Genomic DNA, 23,830 nt, shown 5'->3' with positions numbered 1-23,830 from the left:
CATAAGTGCCTGTGGTATCTTGGGGGCTTTGGAGGGTGACATAAATAAACAGCAGCTTGGCATCCTTTTCCTGAGTGCCCTGTGTGCAGTGGAATGTGCCTGGCACCGAGCCGTGCAGAGCAGCTGCTGGTGGTGCCTCAGGCTCGGCAGGGCCATTTTAGAAGGTAATGCCTGGACTGTGCAAGACAGAACAGATTGGGTCTGCTTGAACACACACAGCAGGCTCCTAATGTGGTCTTATGTAATGGAGAAAAGAAAATAATGGAATTGTTAAATATAAGCTGCCTTTGCTTAATAGGACTGACAACACAGTAAAGGTGACATATGAGCCCATGCAGGAGCTGTGAGAAAGCCAATAAAACCCCAGGATTTTCTGACTTTTTATAGTATTTTGGTTTGGATTTTATTGTTTTATTTCAAGTTATGTTGCTGTGTACATTATTAAGAGTTTACATACCCACATTATGGAAAGGACACCACGTCCAGACAGCAGACGTCTCCTACATTATTTATTAAGGGTGGCAAAGCAAGTACCAAGCACAGTGTTAGTGGCACAACTGGAGCCACAAGGAAATTGGATCCACCAGACAAAGAACTCTTAGAACTGTATAAGTAAAGGCCATGATTTCCTCTTGGTTTCGGAAGTATAAATTCACTGACACTGCTCTCATTACTCTGTGAAACTCAGAGAAAAGTTTGTTCTGCTGCTCTTATCAGCCATGTTGATTTGCATATTTTTTTTGCAATCGTTTTGCTTTCAGATACAAAAGATAAGGCTGGTCAGCAAGTGCATCTGCAATGTAGCTCACCAGCTGCAAGAGGAGGCCAGTGGGAGGCTTTTAGATTTTAAGGACAGGAGGATGTCTAAGGGAAAAGGAGGGGTCTGTGAAGCCTTCTTTTTTTGTTATTTTCAATGCCACAGATTACTGTGAAGATGCTACTCTCATAGACAATGGAAATAAAGGGTTTTTTTTTTAATTATTTTTTAATTGCATATTGTAAAATTTTAAAGGCACATCCTTGGTATGCACTTACACAAGCGAACACTCAAATCTGTAGCACATGATGGACAAGTTTTCTGTGATTTTTATGCGGTGAACACATTTTGTTCTGTCATGTATGAGGAAGGGATAACTGCCTCTATTCGTCTCGTGCCATCTTAGATTGGGAAGAAAAGGGCACATAATACAAGCAGGACAAATCACAGGCCTGCTTTCTCTCGAATTTTCATGGTCAGAAATGGCCATACTCAGCTGGGCTGGATCTGGCCTCAGCTACCTTTTCATGATTTGCTCTTCACAAATACTAAGAGTAACTGTTTGCTCCTGTTCTGAGCTGCAACAAGGAGAGGTCTTGAGTATATCGCCTGTGTAGTATTTATGTTTGGAGACCTCCTCCGAAATACCTCACATGGCTGCTCTCTCTTTGGTTCTCTCACCTCACTGTGTGTTCTCTGTGAACAGAATGGCTAAACGTTGCCTGTACAGTCTTTATAACACACAAAGGTCTGTTTTGCATGTATAAAGGTCACAACTACATGTGAACATCATAAAATATACTCATATTTCTTGGTTTGTTACTATTATTACTTGTAATATATTCAGAAACAAAACCAAGCTAGCCTTAGCATTCCAGGTGCTGAGAGCCTGAGCATTATTATGCAAGGACTTAGGAAGAGGGAAAGGGGCTGTTGACAAGAGAGGGAAAGGAGTTTCCATTTCTCATTCGTTCTTCTCAAATCTGGGAGGCAATAATCACTGGTGTAAGAAGGAAAAAGGCTCACACAATAATTCAAACTTCAGAAGCATAATAAGCCTGGGCACAAAGCAGTGCAGTCTAATTAGCAGTAGGATGTGGTCACCTGAAGTCTGTTCACATAAGAAGCCAACCAGGGTCTTATAGTTATGACTTTTGAATTTCTTTTCCTTTATTCATTTTCTTTTGTCGTACTTCTGTTTCTCTAGCCTAGCTTACTGCACTGGAAGAACCTGTAGCATCCTGTTGGTGACATTTTCTTGGGGACTTTTTTATTGTTACTGTCATTAGCTAGTTTGGTTTAACTGGCTCCATCAGTGTGTCTCTGATGATCATGGTACTTACAGTCATGTGAAATGAACTCTAAGTACTAATCTTCGAGGAAATCTTAGACTGTTTCTCATTCTGAGATATCCTTTAAACCTGGTGTGAGACAAGTGCCTAAAATGTGCCTGAGCTGAGGTGAGAGTTCATCTTCAAAGACATCCTTGCTATTGGATATCTCAAAAAATCTTAGGAGGTGCTGGAAATAAAAGCATTTCACAGACATTATCAAAAGGTAAGGGGGAAAAAAAGGGTGCATGATTTAAAAACATCTCTCTCATTAACACAGTGTCTGAGGCAGCTCTATAACAATTCTTCCATGTGGAAATAAAGCTTTATGTACCTTTGACTCCCTTCATTTTGAGGATCTTAGTGCACACTGATGTACTTCACTAATTTAGCATCCTATGGTGAGAAAAGTGAAGTTTATTATCCCTCTTTTCCTTTACAGAACAGGAAGGTGAGACAGGGAGTTTAGCTGCCATGCCCAAGGTGCAAGTATGGTAGCTTCAGGAATAGGAAGCGGATTCCCAGATGCTAGTCTTCATCCATAGGACAATCAGTCCTAATTCCCTGGTTCTGATCTGACTTGTTCTGTGTTCTGCCATATAAGACCTTTTTTTTTTCTCCTTTTCTTTTCTTTTTTTATTTTTAATTGGGAAACAGTACTTTGCATCTTGGAAGCACAGCATCCAGGTGGGGATAGTATTTGTCACTATAGCATATTCAATTATTTATAACTGCTTTCTTTGTCTGATGATTTGGTAATTATTTGTTTTATTTTCCATTAGAATATTTGATCACTTAAATAGCCTGAAACCAAACATTTGGCAGTGTTTACAAATTATGAAAATGGTTAGAGATTAAAGTGTTCCATGGTGAGGTTAAAGTTTCAGATCAGTGCGTAAACCAAGGGAACTTTTCTGAATCTCAGTTGTGGCATGTGCTCTGCATTTGTGCCCATACTGGCACAGGGCACAGTCTGTGGCTCACATGCTTTCCCTGTGGTCTTCTTGGGGCTATTTCTTTTAGAGTGGTCTTACAGCAGGGGATAAACCAAGTCCTCTCACCTGAGTGAGATGTCGGTCTTCAAAGCACCCATCAGACAGAACCTGACAAGAAGGCTTCTCCCAGTCCTAGCTGAAAAGTGACAAAATCATGCAGGCATCCAAAGCTTATCTATTTTGTGGATATACTGTGATCAAATCAGAAAGTCATTGTGGCATCAGTTAAATCAGCAGTGTTCTAGAATTGTGATTGCAAGAAGTCAGATGTCATTTTGCATTAAGGACTAATAAAATTGATCTATTTAGGAATAGTGCTGCATTAAAAATGAATAAATAAATACAATAGATGGAAATTACTTCTGGTTTTGTCTGTACTGGTCCATGGACCATTGTCAATTTGCTGACATCAGAGATCTAATGTTCTTGGCTTACCCTATTAATTTCCCAGCATAAAACATAAGATACTTTCCTGACAGTAGTTTCTTTATGAATTGGAAAGCCTTGTGATCCATAATCAAATACATAAAATGATCAGCAGGGTATACTGAAAACCTCCTTGTGAAATCTGTTGCATTGAATGACTCCTTAAAGAACAGTTGTCTCCACTTATGGGTCTTATCTTTGAAGGTGTTTTTCTGATGTACTTTTCATCAGCCCTACTAATTTGGTAGCCATTGGGAGAAAAAAAGTGTCCCTGAACATATCTGAAAAGATACAGGCTGGAATTTAGTGCTTTTGCCCACAATCACATGAAGACTTCTGGATGAAAAAAAAAAAAAATTGCCAAACCTCCATTTGCTTTAGACTGCTGGAGTGCCAGCATAGTCCTATAAGCTATAAAATGTCTATAGCTGATAGGAAAAAAAAAGGCTGTTGGGGCCATATCTGCTCAAAGCAAGGGTTTTGTATGAGAAGAACAGCAGCTGTCCTAATGGAGGTGATGGCCACATAGGAATTGTTCTTCCATATAGAATGATGGAGGATCTCTGTAGAACTGTTTTTTCCAGGTAGTCTTTAGAGAAACAGGAGACCAAAAATTTCCTTTTTCTGAAGACTATGGGAGAGAGGGAAAGAGATGAGTGGTGTTGTGGTCATGTGATTCTGAACTTGGCTCTGGCCCAAGGATGGAGATGAAAGAATAGTTTGACCCATGCTTCCTTGGCACTTGGATGGAAAATCAAAGAAAACCATATTAATTTCAGCTTCATTGAAAACACACAGTAGAAAAAACATCCATAGCTGGCAAATGTAGAAGTTTTAAATTGATGATGGAAGAAACATTCATTTCCAAGCTTCTGAGCGAGCTATTAAAATCAACAGAGTAAAGACAAAATACCTGGCACTGAAAATGAAAGGAACAGTTTTTGCATCTACTTAGTTAAAACTTGGCAAAATGAATCTAAAGTAGTGGTTTCTGATTTCCGTGTGCACGAACTGTGCCAAGTTTTGTTCTCAGGGTTGCCATGATGGATAGTTTATCCCACTTGAAAAACATTTCTTCCTCTAACATTTTTAATCAGAAGTCAATTTAAGCAAAACACTAGATCTTGTATCAGCATTGGCATGTCCTTCTTTATTTTGTACTGTTGAATGGTCCGGAGTTTTAATTTAATTGACATTAGAGTTACTGCAGTAAATCTAGTAATGATATTTGCCCAGTATTTATGTCCATTTTCACCTACACATCTCAGTGGATTTCCTCAGGAGGATGAGAAATGTCACAAGCAAAGACATTTGTGAACAGCAAATTCTCTCCCCTTCCCTTCCAGCAAAGCATCATTGTCTTTGGCTGTACATTAGCAACCAGCTTCACATGATGACCAATATTTTCACTATCATCAAAATTGTCTTAATTTTCTACAGTTGCAAGTTAGCATTTGCATTATTTTATGAAAAGGTTATATATAACATAAGAAACATTTAAGAGATTATAGAAATTGTGTTAAGGAAACTTCACACCACTTAGTTGCATCATTGCCAGTATGTTTCTATAGCATGAATAAGATATACCTATTAGGATACTCTTGTGAATTTTCTGTATTTTTAGAGCAAATTCTGCAGGATTCTATTAAAATTCTCAAAAGGATAACATTAACAACACGTGTATTTAATATTTATAATAGCCCTAGTGCACTGTTATACACTTTTTTCTTTGGTGTGTGTTAACATGTTGAAGAACCTGGAGAAGACAAAGGAGGAGAGGTGTGTTTGGTAGCATCATTCAGGTTTGTTACAGCTAAGTATATGCAGCTGATAAGAGCTGATTTTAGAAGATACTTTGCTTCGAATATTAAAATTAAAGCAATGTTGCCTTAAGGAAAGCAAAGACTAAGTTGCATGTGAGGTTTTTGAGCAGTTACTGGTTACCAATCAAACTCTGCTTTTCCTCCATTATCTGGTCTGGAAAAGCAAGTACTTCCATTGATAAGGGTAATAAAGTACTACTTACTGCTTCAAAAGGGCAACAGCATTTTTTTATATGTGGGCAGATATACTGAATGATTTTTAAGTAGATTTTTGGGCAATTGTAAATTCATCCATTGGATTTTTTTCCCTTCCTATAACTGCGGATTCCTGCTCCATGTAAGTTTTAATACATTCTTTAAGTGGAACTTCTTGTATTAATGCAGTGCCTCCCTTTAAAATTAAAAGTAATTAACCTTGAAGAAGCAGTGTAATAGCTAAAGTAAGATCTAGAGGCAGTTTTTTCAAAGGCCTGCTATCAACTATTTTGCAGTGTAGAATGTATGAAATATCCAACAGCATGGGGGCTTCTGATGTGTTTTTGGAAGCAGTGAAGCAGATAGTTCATTGACTGGGCAGAGCAGTGCAGCAGTTTTTCTGGACTCCCCAAGCTGTGGATGGAGCTTCATCCTAGCACAGAAGTTTGACTGACTTTATAGCCCATACATAAGCAGTGCCTATAAAATCTTCTGCCTAAATCTCACCCAAATTTTCTCCCAGTGAGCAATCCATATCTATGGACTGGAACATCTGTCTTGTGAGGAAAGGTGGAGACTGGAGAAGACTGAGAGGGGATCATATTAATGTCTACAAACATCTGAAGGGTGAGCGTCAAGAAGAAGGGGCCAAGCTCTTTCCAGGGGTGCCCTGTGATAGGACAATGGGCAGAAGATACAAAATAGAACACACGAAGTTTCGCTTCAACATGAGAGTAAACTTCTTTCCTGTGGGGGTGACAGAGCACTGTAACGGGTTGCCCAGAGAGGTTGTAGTCTCCTCTTTCAAAACTAATCTGGGCTCATTCCTGTGTGGCCTGCCCTAAGAGGATTGGACTAGATGATCTCCAGAGATCCCTTCCAAACCGTACCATTTGATGTGAATATCCAGGTTGTTTATTTCAACAGCGAGCCGGAAACATAGGCAGATGCAAGCACATGAGCACTCAAAGAGCTGCTAATTCACCATTGCTATGTGAAGGTGGTAGGCACCAAGCGCAGCCAAACTGAGATTAGCACCTGAAGCAGCAACATTTGGCTGATGAGCTACATTGGCAGGAAAGACCTGATATTCAGCCTCCCTCATTCCACTGGAAATTAAACATGAGCACTAAGTGCACCCACAGCAGATGACCAGCTGCAGAGTCCAGAACTGCTGCTCACCTAGTCTTTAACTTTGTTTTTAATCTTGCTGCAAGTAAAATAAACAAACTAGAAATCAATCTGTAGTTAGATTAAAGCTTACAAGAGCTACAGATACTGTGGGATGCTTTGAAAGGCACACAACTAAATACAGCCCTTCTTACCTATGCACAGCAAATAACAAAAATCATGGAAGATTCTTAGACAGTGAAACATAGCTGCTGTGAGTCAACAGCAGGCAAACAACGTATCTAGCCAGTGGTATAAACATCCAGGAATGGCTTGTGGTGTGACAAATTGCCAAATAAGACTTCACTTCCCAGCTCTTCTAGGATTTCCCATGTGGAGGGTGTCGTGCAGTCTCTTTACTATTTGATCCCTTATCTAAAGAAAGAACACCTCCATCTTCTGGTCACATATTGAGATTACAGCACCTAGCATAGCACCTCCTCACCGACTCAGTCACCTATGCTTGAGATTACTTCTGTACTACAGCTGTTAAAGCAATTCTCATACTACTTAGGGAAGGGATCTCATTCCATTTTTATTCTTAAATGACTGATGAGGAACGTCATGTTCAAGGTGGTACTGCATATGTGTCCTAGCTGGTGAGGAATGGTCTTCAGTCACTGGGAGATGCATAGGGACTGAAAGCACAGTCAGACCACATATTTGTTGTCTTCCCCACCTTTTTCACCCACCTGCTACTATTGTGGGGTGGGGTTTTTTTGTTTGGTTGTTTTTTTGGGGGTTTTTTCTGTGGCTCGGTAGAGCAAGAAGAAGTTCAAATCTATATTCAGGATAGAAGAGCCTATTGTTAACAAGCTTGAAGCCCATGTCATTGCTCCAGCAGAGCATTTGTTTGCATGGTCTTGCAGCAAGCCACTTTGCACATGGTTCTACTTCTTGATGTAGTTTTATTGACTGTGAAGCAAAGAACTGGACTGGGCTGTATTTTTTGCCTTTCTCCTTTCTCATTGCTGTTTTCTGAGTCATTTCATGGCCTGATCTCATGGCTCCTCAGCTATCATTCGTAGATGGAATTTTCACACCGGTAAGAGAATTCATAGCTGCTTGAATCTTGGAGTTCTTAATAGAAAACAGAGTTGTCTCAAGTCTATCAGATTTCAGAACAGACTGGAAGTAGAAAGTTATAGAAACATGGATATAATGGGCATCTGAGAGATGAAAACAACCAATCATCAAGTAACCTGGTGGGCACGGCACTCTCAGCTGATTCCCTTGGTTGAGACTGGGAGAAAGTGACATTGTCCTTTGTCATTCTCAAGACACTTCTACAATCTCAGCACCAAGGCCAACCTTTTAAACCACAAATACTTTGATCCACTATTCATTTGTATTGTTTAAAGAAACCAAAACACATACATGCACAAAAAATCCAGTATGTTTCAATTACAGTAACTTCACTTTTAGTTAAAGAAACGTGACTCACTTCAAAGACTCTTTGAAGATACTTCTACTAATTCCTCATCTTCAAAGAACTGTTGCTGAAGCTATACCTGGATAGATATTTCTTTGTCAGAAGAGTCATTTGCCATAAACAATCATACAAGACACAACTGTAGATCTATTATCTGAAAGAATACAAGATCACTCTTTGAAGCCAGGTAGTTCAACCAGTTCCTCTTGGCCAGACTTTGACCCAAAGGGTCACATAATCATCTTGCCAGAAGAAATGACAGGGCACCCAGTAGACTGGGGGCTCAATGCCCTCTGAACTACAGGTCAGGCTTCTATGTAATCTTTTCCAAAGCTTCTGGGGCCATGTGTTTTTGCACTGCTTTCTCTACAAGCATTGTTGCTTCTAGGGACATCAAACAGTCTGCATAAGTGCCATGGAAATTATTGTGCCCATCAATATTAGAGCATTTGAAAGAGACAAGGTTATTAAAGGTTGCATCCTGTTACTAAAGGTTGTATGTGCAGAGAGTGCCCAGCCCTTGTCTGATGTCCATTATGAGTCATGGTCATTGCTCTCTGAGTCAGCAGACTGTTGTTGCAAACTTAATTTCTTTGTGTCATTCATGTGTTCCCTGTCACATCCCTTTGGCTGTGAAATCTCATACTGGCTATGTTGGCCTTCAGATGATAATTCTTTCGCTGTCAATTAGTTTCTTTCAAAGGAGCCCTGCAGAATTTTTCCCAAGATTTAAGAAGATATCATAAATTCTGGTCCATAGGAATGTTGTTAAGGGCTCTATATGGTCTGGAAATCCAGTCTGTAGGAAGAGCATGCCACTCCGTTGCATGTTCTATTCCAACACTCTTCTGTTTTTAGACAATCAGAGACCAGTCCTGTTCACTGTAACTAGAAAACTGATTTTATCTGGCATAAGGACTTGACAATAAGATCCTGCCCAGTCTCTGAGAGAATTGTGTTTTCACAAAATAAATTAAGTATAAAAAAAAAAATCAGGTGGTAAAATTAGGAATTTACTGGATCTAGGTAGTGCTTGCTTGACATCCAGCCTTTGCAGTCAAACACTTACGCTGCCCTCAGACAACGTTATGCTGGGGTTTTAGTTACCTGTCTTTGCATGAGAGTCCCAAGACAACTCCCTGATTGATCCCCTGTGTCTTGATGATACCCTGACTCCAGTTAATGTTTCAGCCATCTGTACAATATGAGGCCTAAGGTCCCATTTGAGCTGAGGAAGCAAATGGCTTATTAAAGTCTAATTTCTCCAGCTTGTTCTTGCCTTTGGGCATTTTAAATAGGTTAATGCAATTTTTACAATACACTCAGGGAACTTTACTCACAGAGTGTTGTCAGACTAGAGGAAAATAGCCCCCAGATTATCTCAGAATGGAAAGTATTCCAAATATACTTGCCCTGATACTTAGTCAAGCTCTCTACCTAGAACAACAACTTTTTCTTCTTTCTCTCTTTCTCTTTTTCCTTTTTTTTTTTTCCTTTAAGATTTTAGAGGATTATTGTACATTTTAGGGTTTGGAAGGGGAAAAAATGTCAGATTTATATAATGCAGTGGATCATTTTTCAGGGAAGTTCCAGTATTCATCAAAATATGGAGACACCACAGGCACCATATAAATTATGATGGTTTTCTTCTTAATACTTCCTTTTTATTGCCTATATTCTTTAAAGTGAATTTAGTGCTCATGAAAGATGCTCTGAAAAGAAAGTGAAGCCCTCCGTTTATCTGCAGAATTGGTACAGAGGAGCATTGGCAATGCACGTTTCTTTCCATAACCCCATCTGCATTCTGCGGATGTAACCTTGAGAGATCACCTTTAGGAAGAAGTTGACTTGGTTTCCTTACTCTTTCTATCCTCAGCCTCTCTGCTTAAAGTGCAAATAAAGATGTCAATTGGTGCCATCCAAGGCCATAGTCTTTATGATCTTCCTAATAGGTATTGGGAGACCCTCAATTTATTACCTCGACTGTGTGGCAGACTGCTTCCAATGAAGACTCTCTGCGGGTATCTGTGTGTGAATACATCTTCTGTACTTCTAATACATCTTCCATAAGGTAGAAAAGACTCAGAAGCACCATTAAAGTTCAATGACTTTTGTTCTCTGTATTGACCTAGACTGGATTTGAACCAGTGATTTAGAAACAATATGCTCTGTATCCCATTACTAATCTCTTCAGCCACAAGCCCAACCCTTCCATTTTTCTCATGGAAAGGATGCTAACTTATTTAAAACAACTTGAATTTTGCACTCAAAAAGAAAATTCAAGCGTATGCAAAAACACATCGGGCATTTGGCTAACCTACCCCTCATTACCCAGGAGGGAGGGAGTGTAAATACAGGCTCACATCTGTTCAGTATGTGTATTCAGTCGCCAAAAATCTGTTCCAAAGATAAGAAAGGCACATATCTCATTAGAAGAGAAACTACAAGGTGGAAAAAAAAAGCGGGCCGTGTCAGTTCAAACGCAAGCCCAGATGCTTTAGTTACACTTTTCAGTTTAAGGCAATGCAAATCCATTCTCCATTACTGGGGAAGTGGAAAAAGGCATTAGGCCCTTGAAATGGCAAGAGCCAAGTTCTGTGCTCAGTCAAATAGGAAAAGCTGTAATGTATGAATTTCTCCTTTTTAGTCCATTGTACGTTGTACGAGGCGCAGAAGAACATCTATGCAATTATGTAAATAGGAGTACAAAGGGTAGAGCGGCACAGGAGTTTGTAAGCTAAAATTGTTTCTTATTCCTCCTACCCCTTCTTTCTCTTTACACAGAAACAAACACGCACAAAACATTAATAAAATAAATCAGACATTATGTGAAGCTTATCCACGAGAGCAGTTTCTAGATACAAATTGAATCCCTGAACATTAATTTGATCTTCTGCCAAGTGCTGTAGAGATCTTAAGAATCTGAGTTTATATTGTGAATGAGAGGTGAAAAAGAGTCCTAATTTTTACATTGCTTTCATTATATAACATTTGTGGGCATATTTCTGTTCCTTGCTTTATTGAGAAATATGATTAAACTTTAAAATGTATATTTTTATTTAAAATATAACCGAAGGCATTCCCATACTTATGCAATAATTTGTTAGCCAGAGGCAGCAGGCAGCTGATACTGCTTTCAGTGAACACAACCATGATTGGGATTTGAAGACCAAGCTTTTTCAGTTTTCCAACTAAGAAAAAGAGTCAGTCATTCCCCTCTCACAGGTCAGACTGCTCTTTCAGCATGGTTGCATCAGAATTTTTCCCACTGCACCACTCTACTTGACAGAGGAGCGTTTTAGTTTCTTCTCAGTTTCCTGTGTAAGTAGCCAGCAGAGAAACTGAAGCTACAAGGAAAACATGAAAAGACACATTTTATATAAGTATTGTAAATGCATAGCAGCATTGTGCCTAAGGTATACCCAAAGGAAGTTAACAAGGAGTATGTTCCTTAAATCATAATTTTTTCTGAGTCCTTAAAGTAGGCTGAGGTCTGTGACAAGTACAGAAGTCGGTGACCTAGGATATCAGAAAGCTTGCTTTCACTGCCTCTTTACCATCCATTTGCACCATTTAATTCCGTATCTCTTATTCTAATGTAAATGCCTCGATACTCTGGCTAAGCATAATCCGCTTAAAGTAGGATCATGAAACATGGGGTGATCCTTTGGGAAGTCTTCCACGGCACTGCAGCAACCAAGAAATCATAGTTAAACTTAGGTTTGAAAACCCCTCATGATATTGTTTCTTTGTAGGTTCTTGTTCTTACTATCTTCTTGGTTATCCAATATTTATTTAATATGTATTTTTATTAAAGAAGGTTGAATATGGAACAGCTTTTGTGGATGTCCCTCAGTTTTTTGTAGCTTGCATGCATTTTTTGTTAATTATCTCTCTTCTAACATGACATATTTTGTAATCCTTTTTAACCACAGAAAGACGTTTGCAATTTTCTGCAAGGCTTTTTAAATCCTGAATGCAGTTCTGAAAGAAAGTAGGAACTTCTTATTTAAAATATGTCAAAGTTTTACCCAGCTGTTTTCCAGTAAGTCATAAAAAGATTCCTGTGAGGTAGGCAGTGCATGTTATCTTTTATACATGCAGACATAGCTCTGTTGTAGCACCTGAAATTCCATCAGGCTCCAAACTCTGCAGAAAGTGACAAATGCTAGACAGGTCTACAATTTATAATGGATGAGCTATGCAAGCAAGCTCTGGGAGTTGGATTGGATTTGATTACAAACAATAATATGACACAACTCCTGCTGTGGATAGGACACACATTGTGAGAGGCAGTGCAATCAGGTAACATGAGCACCATACTGCAGGCAGGATCCAGAGCCCTAAATCCACCTTTGCAGTGCACCTGCTGTGTGGCTTTAGGAAAGCCTTGTCTTCAGCAGTGACGAGTGGCATTCCTTGGGGGCTGCTATTGGGACTGGCACCATTTAACATCTTTGCTGGCAACACGGATAGGGGTATGGAGTGCCCCTTAGCACATTTAGCACTGACACCAAGCTGAGTGGTGCAGTCAACACGCTAGATGGATGGGATGCCATCCAGAGGGACCTTGACAGGCTCGAGGTGTAGGCCCCTGCAAATCTCATGATGTTCAACAAGCCCAAGTGCAAGTTCTAGGCAATTCCAAACACAGATATAGTCTGGGCAAAGAATGGATTGAAATCAGCCCTGAGAAGAAAGACTTGGGGGTGTTGATTGATGAGAATCATAGAAGCTCAACTTGACTCAGACATGTTCATTTGCAGCCCAGAAAGTCAATCAAATCCTGGTTTGCATCAAGAGAAGCATGGCCAGCAGGTCAAGAGAGGTGATTTCCCCACTCTATTCTGCTCTGGTGAGATCACACACAGATTACCATGTCCTGTTCTTGGAGTCTCCAGCAACACTGGAGGACATGGAAGTGTTGGAGCCAGGCCAGGGGAGGGTCATGATGATCAGAGGGCTAGAGCACCTCTACTAGGAAGAAAGGCTTAGAGAGCTGGGGTTGTTCACTCAGAGGAAGAGAAGACTCCGAAGAGACCTTACAGCAGCCTTCCAGTACAAAGAGGTATACAGGAAAGCCGGAGAAGGGATTTTACAAGGTCATGTAGTGACAGAAGAGTTAATGGCTTCAAACTTAAAGAGGGTAAGTTAGCTTATATATAAGGAAGAAACTCTTTACTGAGAGAGTGATGAGACATTGGAGAAGGTTGCCCAGAGAAGTTATGAATGCCCCCTCCCTGTAAGTGTTGAAGGCCAGGTTGCATGGGGCGTTGAGCAGCCTGGTCTAGTGGAAGGTGTCCCTGCCCATGGCACAGGGGTTGGAACTAGATTGCCTTTAAGATCCCTTCCATGCTAAGCTATTCTATGATTCTACGATCTAACAGTCCTTCTTTCAATTCCCGATCGGCTTGTTTAGCAACAGTGTATTAAGCAACCACACCTCACTAAGCCACTTCAATTCAATTTATAACTCAGTAGGAGGGTAGATTTTGGAGAGATTTTTTAAAGAAATTATATGAAAAGAAAGAAGTTATTTGAATAATTTTGTGCAGTTGCTAGCAATGAATTTGAAAACTTTTTCATGAAGTACCTTTTCTTCATCAACAAAATTTTGCCTGAGCAGCTACCTTCTATCCCAACAAGAATTAATACATATCCAGTACAAAAGTGAACAGTGGAGAAATCAATATCCCTGCATCAGCAAACATTCAAGTATTGAGCAGTACTAAATGCAAGCTTTTCTACTCCTAGGTGGAGAATGAAAAAAATCTCCATATTGAGCCGTTATCTGAGAGTGCTGGGCATGCCCACAGCATTTACAAACTTGATGTTTTCCAAGCTAACTTCAGCTTTCCTGAGTGGTTGCACATGCTCACATTGTCAATGCACAGAAGTCTGTTGGCAATAGCCATTAAACATTGGTTACATTAACTGCTCAGTAGGACCTGAACCTGCAAAAACTTAGGCTAAAAAAATGAAACCACTTGAGATGTTTTATTCCCTTTTTCTCACCTCTTGATTCTGTCCTTTATGGATTGGCAGAAGAAAGAATGTGCAAATCAACATATCTGTTAAACAGAGTATTGGTTTTGTGGAGAATGGAAGTTTCATGAAGATTTAATTTTTAAGAATGTAATTAAATAGCTGTCCAAAGGCATGACTCGTTAATAAAACTGAGACCTACACCATTAGGATAACTCTTCTAGCAAGTGAATCTCAACTCCTGCAACAATATAATCTCTCTTGCTTAAGCAGGTCCATCCATCTATAAAAACACATTTTAGTAAGCATAGATTTTTGCCTAGTGGTAAACAAACAGATCAGTACTATTTCTGAAAATCTTTATCTGTTCTTTATACTTTATAACTTTACAAGGCTGCCTTAAAGAAAATCATATGCTTTGTGGAGAACACTAATACCAATAATGATTAAACATTAGTCTTCTGATTGCTTTGAGCCACATGTAAACACACAAAATGCTAAAGCTTTTAGTAACCACCCCTCATGCGTTTTAGTTTGTCAAGAAACTTCATTTCTTCTAAACTCTGGGATTCTTTACCATTCTCCTCATGTCTTGTGTGTCATGATTTTAAGTCCAGGCAGTGGTGCTTTTATCTTTAATATTCTGTCAACAGACATATTTAGTCTATCATAAGATCAATCATAAGATCAATCATAAAATCATTGACAAAAAATGGATCACCCACTTGTGTTTGCACTTTTCTGTTACTGGAATGACAGTGATCCCTCCTTCCTATGCTACCTTGAGTTATCTCAGATTAATACTTTCAGCATTCTTTTAATTATTGGCCATATTTTCCAATTTAGCTGAAAGATGTCAAACCTTAAGGAATCAAACAAGTTCTCTCCTCCAAAAATACTTCAGTAGATGGCTTTCCCTCCACCTCAAATGCTGTTACCTGCCCCCTACTACATGACCCAGTGCCCTACATACAACATAAGCCATTCTGATAAATCCATTCTTCCAAGCCATGGCCTATAAGAGTGTGCTGTGGGAGGAAAAGGGTTTGGGGACCACTGCAGTACAAAAGCCTCCACTGTATTTCATTTGCCATAGAGGAAATTCTGTGCCATCCTGTCTGGCTTTGCACATAGTATATAAAATGACCTCTCATTCTTCTCTATGAACCATGTAGGTTACAAAATAAGCTTCTGTGGGGCATCATTGCATTCATTTCTGTATTGGAGTCTGTGGAAGCTTTAAGAGCCTGATATGTTTGAAGTCTTGGTTCTGCTTCTCAGTAATTTGTCCAGACTGCTAAGCTATCACAGGTGTGGAATTGGCCTGCACAAGGCAAAGAGATGGTCTAGATGATTTTTTTTCCTCATGGGAAAAAAACTCCACCTCTGTGTACATACCTACAAACAGAACTGGTAAATAGTATTCCTTGTCATCTGAGGTCCTTCATGCTACGGTTAATATTTGTTTATGTAGTTGCTCTCTTGAATATAGACCTCATTCTTTGTTCTCATATGCCTTAGACTATATTTACATTTGTTACCCTCTTGGCTTTGGGGCATTTAGGTAGGCATTATAAGCATGGCATTGATGGGAGCGTACCCTTAGTCCTCCTGTCTGATTTTTTTTTGCATGAGATACTATGCGTGTCTTTAACCTGGTGGTCACTCTGGTTTCTGTTGTAACACAAAACTGCCATCAGTAACTTCCCTGATGGAAATATATTGGTGTTACCAGTCCTCCTCTGAGTTATTCAATCTATTTGTTGAAGTCACATACAAATGACTGTAATTCTTGTAAAGGAATATTTGTGCTTTGAGTCATGCCCCTGGTGGAAGAAAATCTAGAGCAGTTTTGAATATGGAATTGATGACCAACAACTCTTCCTATCAAGACTTTACCTTTTCTTTTGTACAGCCTTTTCTGTCTTACCTATTCTGCCTCATCTTTCTCCATTTTATTTTCTTTTTTTTCTTTTGCTTATTCTAGTTTATGGCTCATTGATTTCATAAATCATACCAAGACCTCAGGTTCATCCCCAGGTCATAGACATGTAGAAAGCTGAAACAGGGACGTTGATATGAAAAGAAAGTGAAGACAGCTTGGCTTTATCTGCCAATCCATAAATACCTTGGTGAACAGTTTCTGGGTATGAGATCTAAATTCTCGCTTTAGAAATAACATTCTATTCATTCCCAGTGTACTTTGGCTTATGCTGATGGAAATCAGAATACAGAATGGTGTTGGCAAAGCAGAATACAGAGTGCAAAATAGTGTAGTGACCTTGTAGGCTGTTCTTCTTGAGATCTTATAGCCATCTAATGCAGCCTTTATGATGTTGATTGAAGTGGGTAAGGTCAGAGAACCAGCTGACTTATTCAGGGCATATTTCCAGAAAGCATCAGGTTCTGTGATGTTCTGCTGCTGCTTAAAGCTGTTCTTCCTTAGTGACATGTCTGTGGCACTTGCCTTCTTGAGCTTAATGAACACCCTAGTCAACTGCAAAGTGTCTCTGGGAGATAAAGTTTGCTCCTCTGTGCCAAAAGAGCTGGTGCTCCTGCCACCATTTTCCAAGCCTTCTCTTTGGAGCACATGCTAACAAAACATGACAGACCTTTACTACCAGGAATAAGTGAGTAGTGCAAGCGCATAATGTATTTTACAAGAGGAATTTTATTGCTTTGAAATGTGAATGATAAGGGGCAGTTCTAATTTCAGAGAGACACACATTTTATTAGGTATTTTTACTACCTGTGCGTTGCCAAAGAAATTTCACAGATAAGTGCTTTATTTTCTCACACCTGCTGTATAAAGACATGACAAAACTCGTTTCAGAGCATCCTTTATTTAACAACGATGGTTTTCTCCTCCTTTATAGTGCAGCAGCACCAGTTCATGTTATAAGCCCTTGCTATGCTGTTACAGCAACACCATGTTTGGCTCTTCTCTAGGCAGGCAAAATTCCCATTGGCTTCATTTGTCTGAGCAAAGGTTGCTGGTCAGCTCTGATGGCTGTCCTGTGGGCAGAGCTGTAGTCCTGCCAAAGGTTTGATTTCATTGCTTCCAGTCAAGTCTAACTCTTACCACAGAACTGCACTGGCAGCCCCACAGGCTGCTATTGTTTGGAACAGGCTTCCTGCCACAACCTGAAGTCTGAGGCCAGCTGACCTCAGTGGGCCGTGTGCCCCACACTGTAACAGAATCAGCATTTGGTCTAGAATATCTGTAATAAAGTAGGTGCTGTTGAACCCTACGTAACTCTCTTCCATCTTTTCAATTCACAGCTACCTCATCACTGAACTCCCAGCTCCAACAGCTTCAGCATCTTCAGCAGCTCCAGCACCAACAGCAGCAGCAGCAAGGTCAGCAGCAGCAACAGCAGCAGCAAAGCCAGCAGCAGCAGCAAGGTCAGCAGACACAGACTCCACAACCAACCCAGCAGACCCAGCAGCCACAGCCACAGCCGTCAGCACCACCACAGCAGAACCAAACACAGTCCCAGAGTCAGAGCCAACCACCTCCAGCCCCACAGTCCTCCAGCTCCCCTCAGAAACCCAGCCACTCACCAGGGCATGGCCTTCCATCTCCTCTTACTTCACCAAATCCATTGCAGGTAGGATTCTACATACAAATCTCTAATAGTCGAATAACAGAAAGTGCATACACTCCTACTGCAAGGGGGAATCAAGTGAAGCTACACCTTCTGACCACATAGACTGAGAAATCTTTACAGGCATGCAGCTTAGAACACCTGAAAGGCCTGATAAGCCAGAGCAGCATAGCCAATGAGTAAATTTATCTTTTTTAAGCCCCCATCATAAAACCCATTTTTTCCCCCCTGGACTCAGCATGTGATGTTCACAAACACCATTTACCTAGCAGTCACTCTTTATGATAACTTATGAGGACAGCAAAGTCTGCTGTTCATTAGCAGATGATCCTGACTGCCCGTAAAAGAAATAGAGCTTCTGCTGGTGGGTGTGTACAAGGGATTGATGGGATATCCTTCCTCTTGAAATCACAGTCCTAATGCTTATCCCACTAAGAATCAGATGCTTCTGTTAAGAGTCTCAGTACAGACTCCAAAGCTAAGAGTGCCAGTTAATGCCTTTCCTAGGTACTCACCCTGATGACAGGGGTGGTTTTTAATAGACCAACAGCTGTGGCACCCATAACAATTCTGGGCTCTGCTTGTCTTGGAATTTCTGCTCAGAATCAGATGAGTTCTGATCCAATGGTCCTAATTTCTTATACTTGGATGTCCTCGCACTACATATGTCATGCTATATTTACATCCTGCAACAAGAGCTTTGACTGTCCCCAAAAATGGAATAAACAGCAGGGTAGTCTGTGAACTGAGCAGAGTCTCTTACCCTGGGAAGTGAAACTGCACTTAGAAACCAGCAAAGTGCTCTATTCACTTTACTTTCTAAGTTTTGAAACACCACTTTAAAGGTTTTATCCATACTAATAGATTCGGTTCCATTTCCTGCAGAAATTAAACTGCATTAACTTAATAATTAAAAAATCCCTTTTCAAACAATTAAGGGAATTAGTTTACACAAAGCTGTGTTTGCATGTGGCCAGTTAAACCTGCATTAATCTGAGCTTCAGCTAAATTGCATCAAATCTGATTTTTTTATGGTTTGGATAATAGACTTAAAAGTCCACAAGAGATGTGTCCTTGCTTCCTGAGCTTTTCCTTCTAGTAAAGCACAATATTTCTGGAGTTTGTTCTGTGTGTTGTCTTAAGGGCTACTTAGGCATGACTTAATGCCCAGTCTATCATGTTAGTGAGTGCTCTGGGACTCTTTAGTATGCAGATTATTGACACAGAGAGACAAGAATATTTCCAGAGGAGCTCCTGTTACATTTTACTGGCTTGGTGCAGCTGCAATGTACATACACTAGCTGTACAAATTGTATGTTGCTAAAACTGCCTGCTAAATATTGTGCTTCAAATGGCATTCAGTTTTACAAACAAAGCAAATGTACTCATAATTTAGAGCTGGGATAGGGAGCAAGTGGGATTATCGTGGTGAACATACCTCAGGAGGATTGTATTAACACTGAATCCGAAGCCTTGGCTCTCATACAGCCTCTGGTCCTGGTGTAAATCTCAGCTGAATACAAGTACTTTCAGTCTCATCTGTGACCTTCAGGTATAGGCCAGTAGAAGCACTTTCTACTGTTAGCTCCCCAGGTCACATCTCACTCGCAGAAATACGATAAAAGTGAGCAAAACCAGCAATTCCTTGCATGGGAGGTGCCAATGTCAATGTTTTCGTGAGGATACCTTGGCACATCTCTCTCTCTTTAGCATGTTTATCCCCACAACTACCCTCCCAAGGGTAGTCTGAACGTGGCAGATTCAACAGAAATGGAAGGAGGGAGGTGAGTACTCTCACAAGGTAGTTTCAGTTCAAAAGCTATCCTCTAAACCTTTTAGGAACTGGGATTAGAATTAATGAAAGACACCAGCATGAGAGGTCTGGCATTTCCACTGGGCTAAGTTCAGCCAGTACTGCTAAGCAAGCTGTGTGACTGAGACGTTTTCAAAACAGTCAAGGAATTAGAAGTCATTAGCAGTCAACTCTGGCTCAGCATTAAAGAGTTCATAATAAATCTGGGGATAAGTATTTTTAATGTTCTTTCCTCTCTGATCACTGCCATTTAAATAGCCATGAAAACCCAAAGTTTGCTCATAGATACAAAAATGCTGTGTGCTGACATCCAGAAGAGAAGCCAGAATTCAGCACAGTACTTCAGGCCTCACCTTAGCAAGGTCTGCACAGCCATTACTTTGGCCTTCTAGCCATTTCTACAGCGTTCCTGTAGCAAGTATAATACTTCTCCAGCTTCCTTAAGAAATACTTAAGAATTTGGATCATTCTCTGTCATATTGCTGAGGCTCCTTAAAATGCAAGTGACAGTCAAAAATATTTCCAAAGGAACTGCTGCTGCACTTTATATATAGCTGAAGGATGTGTTCTGGTACTTTTCTGAAGCAGAGCAGCGGTGAGATCTCCTCCATCATATTTGTCTTTCCATTCTAAATCCTGCAGAGAAAAGTTGTTTTACCCATCTAGCTCGAGGACTGGATATGAAATTGTTTTCTTCTACACAAACATAACACAAAGCCTAAAACAGGAGGGAGAAAACATGTGGTAGCAGTTCATATATCCAGTTCATAATAGCTGCTTAGAATGTGTATTTTTTTAATGTCTAATGCTTTAATTTAAGAATCGACCTGGAACAAAATTCAGATATATCATGGCCTCTAAGGTAATGTTCTTTATGAACTAGAATGAAATGGAGTTTGTTTGAAGAATATTAAGGAAATAAAGATCAACTAAGCTAAAGTTTGACAGCTTAAATTCCATTTCTGAATTCTTGGTTTTTTTCATGTGGGCTTTATCCTCTTACATTATTCAGGATCTGTCTGAAAGATATTAGTTTAGAACAATGCAACCTCAAGAAATTGTTGTGGAAAAGTCAGTAATTCAGGAGGATGATTGTGTTTGTTTCAAAAAAACTCTGAAGGATAACTACAATTACATCTCAAAATGTACAGATGCTGTCATGTCCTTCAGAAGGCAAATTAAATGAAAGTGACTTGCTTAGATGTACCTGGGTGAGGTATTTTTGCTAGCTGATCAGAAATTAATAATACTGCTGCAGCATACACCAGCTAAAAGTCTCAGAAAGGTTCTTGCCAGATTGTTCTGTAATACTCTGCTCTAATTTTATTACTGTTCTTTACTTAGTTTGGCAGGCTAGATTGTAGTTAAAAACCTATGATTTTTAGGAAGTGTTTTAGTGATTGTGTAGAAAGATGAAAAATCCTGCCTTATGTCCCAGGACCTGGATTCTGTTCTGACGTTAGCGATGATGCTCCAGATTTGCCCTGGTAAAAGAAAACCATCCAGAAACAGGATCATTGCTGATTTGGGGAAAAAAAAAAACAAAGCAGAGGCTACTTCTCCAAAGCAGAGAAGTATTTCAGGAGGTCAGTCCAGATAGATGGTGGAAGATTTTCATCTCTTCATTTTAAAATATTGAAATTCCTTGTATAAATAATTGTAGTCTGATTTTAGCTCTCATTATGTCAGTTGATTGAGATAAAGTAATCCAAAGGAGAATGATAACCTTTCTCATGTTGTAAATTGGAAACTTGGAAACCTTTACTTCTGGGAAAGAATGCTTCTCCTGTGAATGTTTAATGTTACTACACGGCAAACTACACCGGTTCTTGAGTGGTCAGCATGTTGTAACTTCAAAGCATAGTTAGCATCTCTTGCAGAGTTTACATCCAATTAGATTTCTGGAGCCCTAAGACCTTGATTATATGCTATATAAAATCAGATGAGCCAAGTACTAAGCAGGCACTTTTTCTGCCTGACTACCAGAATAAGGCATTTTCTATCAGCAACATGTATTTGCCTGGCTCCAAATGGAGGTTAGCTTCTGATGCTGACACTCGGACTATGTTTTAGTGGTATGGATAAGACGAACATCCCCACAGCCAGATCTACAAAGGAATAGCTACGCTATAGAAATAGAAGAATTCCCAGTGATTTCTGTTCATGTGCCAATAGGAACTGACAAACAGGAAATCCCCCAGGGATGGCCTCACTGTAAAATTATTCTGACCATTTTCAGAACTCTTTCCTAAAACACCTTTTTGTCGTAGAAGCCTACCTACAATAACTGCAGCTGACGGAAGATGATGAGTGAGAAAAAAATAATAATAAAAGGAGGGAAGAAGTGAAGTGAGGAGATGACAACAGCAGAAAAATCTTCCAAGTAATGGCAAACTCTAGCATAGCAAAACCAGAACCTCCTTCAGATTAAATTTTCATACTAATCTTAAATAATGTATTTGGAACCTCAACACTTTTATAACAAAGGAGAAAAGAAAAGCAGAAAGGCTGAAACATTCAGCTGTAAATGAGGGAGAATATGTACACGAATGCCTGAGGCTCCAACAGTCACAAAAACCAAACCTCTCCTTCCCTTGCTCCCAGCCTCACTCACTGGTTAGCTTCTCATTTAGGAAAAATCTAATGTAAAGAATTCACAGTGTTTACTGACGCTTTGAAAATTTTACATACATTTAAAATACAGAAGAATCAACCAAGTCTGTTGGTTTGAGGAAAGCAGCTGGGGTGTTTGCATGGACTATAGCTGTGGGTCTATGTTCACACCTAAGACCTGCTGTGTGCTTCTCATGCTTATTGAATCCTGATATCAACAAAACTTGATTAAGATTATGACACCAGTAATCCCACTGAGATTTTAAGGTTTTTTGTTAAAATTATCTAGCCTGCCTCCTGTATATGATATTGTGCGATATGTGACTGTCTGAAATTGTCCCAAGTTAATTGGTTATCAGTTTGACAAAGAAATATTTTATAAATGGTGAGAAAATTCAACGCCTTGAACCCATTCTCTAGGATTTCCAGGATACAGACATGTAGAGCAGACATGTATTCAGGAAGGTACATGCCCATCACCTGCTTAGAGTGAACCTGTTGAAGTCTGATCTTAGATGGATTTCCAGAAGATACTGGTGAGAACTAGGTCTCAGCTCTAAAGCAGCAACATGGAAGCTTCCTGAAGTCAGCTAAATTGAGTTGGGCTTCATGAACTCTTGATAATATTTTGCATATTTCATCTCCTGTTCATTTCAAACAGGTAGAGAAAGACTTAAACCTCTTGTTTTGCCGACAGTTTTGGATTTCTGAGTATCCTTACCCTATTTTTATGATTTTTGTGGGTGATAAGGTGATTTCATGAGTGGAAAAGGCAAGTACCTGTGATAGTAGTCATTGTCATGCTGATGAACCCCATACATACATGTTTATTACCCGTTGCAAATGCTGTTGTGATTCAGGTCTCCTCCTTTGTTTTTACACTCTCCTTCTGCCACTTCAGTAGTTCTGTGAACCACACAGACATTACTGTTCACAAATTTGAATCTTGCTTGAGAAATTGTTGGCTTTGAGTTTCACTGCATCCATGGCCTCCTTTGCTCTCCTCTCACCTCTTCTGAGCATTTCCATAATCCTCATTCATTCTGGGTCTACCACCAGCCAGACCACTCTGATATGGCAACAGGGCAGTTTGTCCTAGGTGGACACTCAGGTGGCTCTGCACTGTGCTGTACCATGATCCCTGGGTCTGATGCACAGGGCACAGACGTGCAAACTGTTTTCCTGGCACAGCTGTCTCTGAGGGCAGCTACTCTCCCTGGAGATGCATGGGCTTCATTTCCACAGAAAGGTTAGTTTCAGTTACATGTAAGACTACATTCATCTTCAGGACTGAGTTAGGGTCTCAGACTTCCCCATCTGTCTGTCTTCTCCTAGAAGCTCACTGCTTCTTTGGATCTTTGAGGCTTTGGGACTTCACTCTAAAGCTGTTGAATACTGCATTTAAACAGAGCAAAGAGGTGTTTAAGGCATTCTCAAAGAGACTTTCTAAGCAAATCTCTTCATTCCCTGAGGAAACCTCCTCTCAGCTGGAGCACCAGCTGCCCAGTCCATCCAAAAATACTCTGCAGGTGTTGCTGTTTTCAGAAGCACAAGGAGTACTGGTGTCTGACTCACATTTAAAGCAAAGGAAATTAATCTTCAAGCAAAACAACTGGCATTATTAGCACCCAAGGGGCAGAAGCTGAGGATAATACAGGAAACCATTTGCTAGAGAATTCTCT

The 23,830-nt window shown here is 40.0% G+C and overlaps 1 protein-coding gene across 3 annotated transcripts in view; it reads left to right on the top strand.

The window, feature by feature from the left end:
• The window catches only part of POU6F2 (POU class 6 homeobox 2), a 308,399-nt gene that overhangs the window by 191,825 nt on the left and 92,744 nt on the right, over nt 1-23,830 (top strand). For all 3 annotated transcript variants that reach the window (XM_054384991.1, XM_054384993.1, XM_054384992.1), the window contains exon 5: nt 17,397-17,725. In XM_054384991.1, the coding sequence (XP_054240966.1) occupies nt 17,397-17,725 (329 nt within the window). The remainder of the gene's footprint in view (nt 1-17,396; nt 17,726-23,830) is intronic.

Source organism: Indicator indicator, chromosome 11 (genome assembly GCF_027791375.1).
Source record: "Indicator indicator isolate 239-I01 chromosome 11, UM_Iind_1.1, whole genome shotgun sequence".
Classification (NCBI taxonomy): domain Eukaryota; kingdom Metazoa; phylum Chordata; class Aves; order Piciformes; family Indicatoridae; genus Indicator; species Indicator indicator.
The sequence above is the reverse complement of the archived record's forward strand: the minus strand, read 5'-3'. Positions and strand labels throughout refer to the sequence as shown.